At 63.7% G+C, this 933-nt stretch overlaps 1 protein-coding gene across 1 annotated transcript in view; it reads right to left on the bottom strand.

Annotated features, from left to right (window-relative positions):
- Nucleotides 1-737: 737 nt before the first annotated feature.
- Nucleotides 738-933, bottom strand: part of LOC103775519 (AP-1 complex subunit beta-1-like) — a gene marked incomplete at its 5' end in the record, with an annotated part of 3,617 nt that continues 3,421 nt past the window's right edge. The window contains one exon of the mRNA XM_008942981.1: nucleotides 738-812. Within this exon, the coding sequence (XP_008941229.1) occupies nucleotides 738-812 (75 nt within the window). The remainder of the gene's footprint in view (nucleotides 813-933) is intronic.

The following is a 933-nucleotide window of genomic DNA, read 5'->3' as shown; positions in this document are numbered from 1 at the left end:
GATTCTCAGAGCCCTCCCAGCCCCACTGCAGGGGGGAATGGGGCTGGAAAAGCCCTTTTTTTGTATGAACGGCCTCAAGTTTGAGATCCTCCAGCCCTCCTGGGCCCTCTGGAAGCAGCTCCTGGGAGGAGGAGACCTTCTCCCAAGGGCTCAGGGCTGACCCACGCTGCTCCCAGACCAGGGGACGAACCCAGGGAGAGGCAAGAACAGGGGAGGAAGCCAAAGCCGTGTCCCACCTGCTCTGGGTGCTCCAGGGGGGATCTGCAGCAGGAGCCCCCCACCCCACCCCAGGTCACAAAGAGGCTCAGAGCAAACCCTGGGGTGCTACTGACAGGGTACTGACAGGGCTGAGGGGTGCTGGACCCTTCACCAGACCCGGGCACAAGTGGGGAGGGATTTTTTTTTTGCAGGGGAGGGGGAGAAGAGCCCCCCCAGTCTGGGGCAGCTCAGTAAAAAAACGAGGGGACACCAGGGAGGAGGACAGGGCATCGCTCACGGGGATGCAGGGACTGGAGGGAGGCCCCTGCCCTCCTCTGCTCGCCCCAGCCCCGCCAGAGATGATGGGAGCACTGGAAATGGGAGCACAGGCTCCATTTTTGGGACCCCAGGTCTGGAGGGAGGAGTCCCAAGAGCCGGTTTCCTTGGCAGGAAGGGAAAGGAGACATGCACACGGGTCCTGCCCCGTGTCATCGGGCGGGAGAGGGACGAGAGGAGGAGGAGGAGGATGCAGCAGCACCTTAGTTCTTCAGGATGGTTTCGTAGGCTTGATAGACATACTGGGACACCTCCGGCGCTCGGCATTTCAGGGACAACTGCAGGGGAGAGAGGAGGAGAGAGGGGTCACAGCCCCTCACCCCACGGCCACCAGCCCCAAAGCGCAGAGCCCCGCATGCTGCAGCGCCCCCCCGGGGGCTGGGGGTGGCCCCAGCTCCT

Source organism: Merops nubicus, unplaced genomic scaffold (genome assembly GCF_000691845.1).
Source record: "Merops nubicus isolate BGI_N331 unplaced genomic scaffold, ASM69184v1 scaffold32570, whole genome shotgun sequence".
NCBI classification, from domain to species: Eukaryota; Metazoa; Chordata; class Aves; order Coraciiformes; family Meropidae; genus Merops; species Merops nubicus.
The sequence above is the reverse complement of the archived record's forward strand: the minus strand, read 5'-3'. Positions and strand labels throughout refer to the sequence as shown.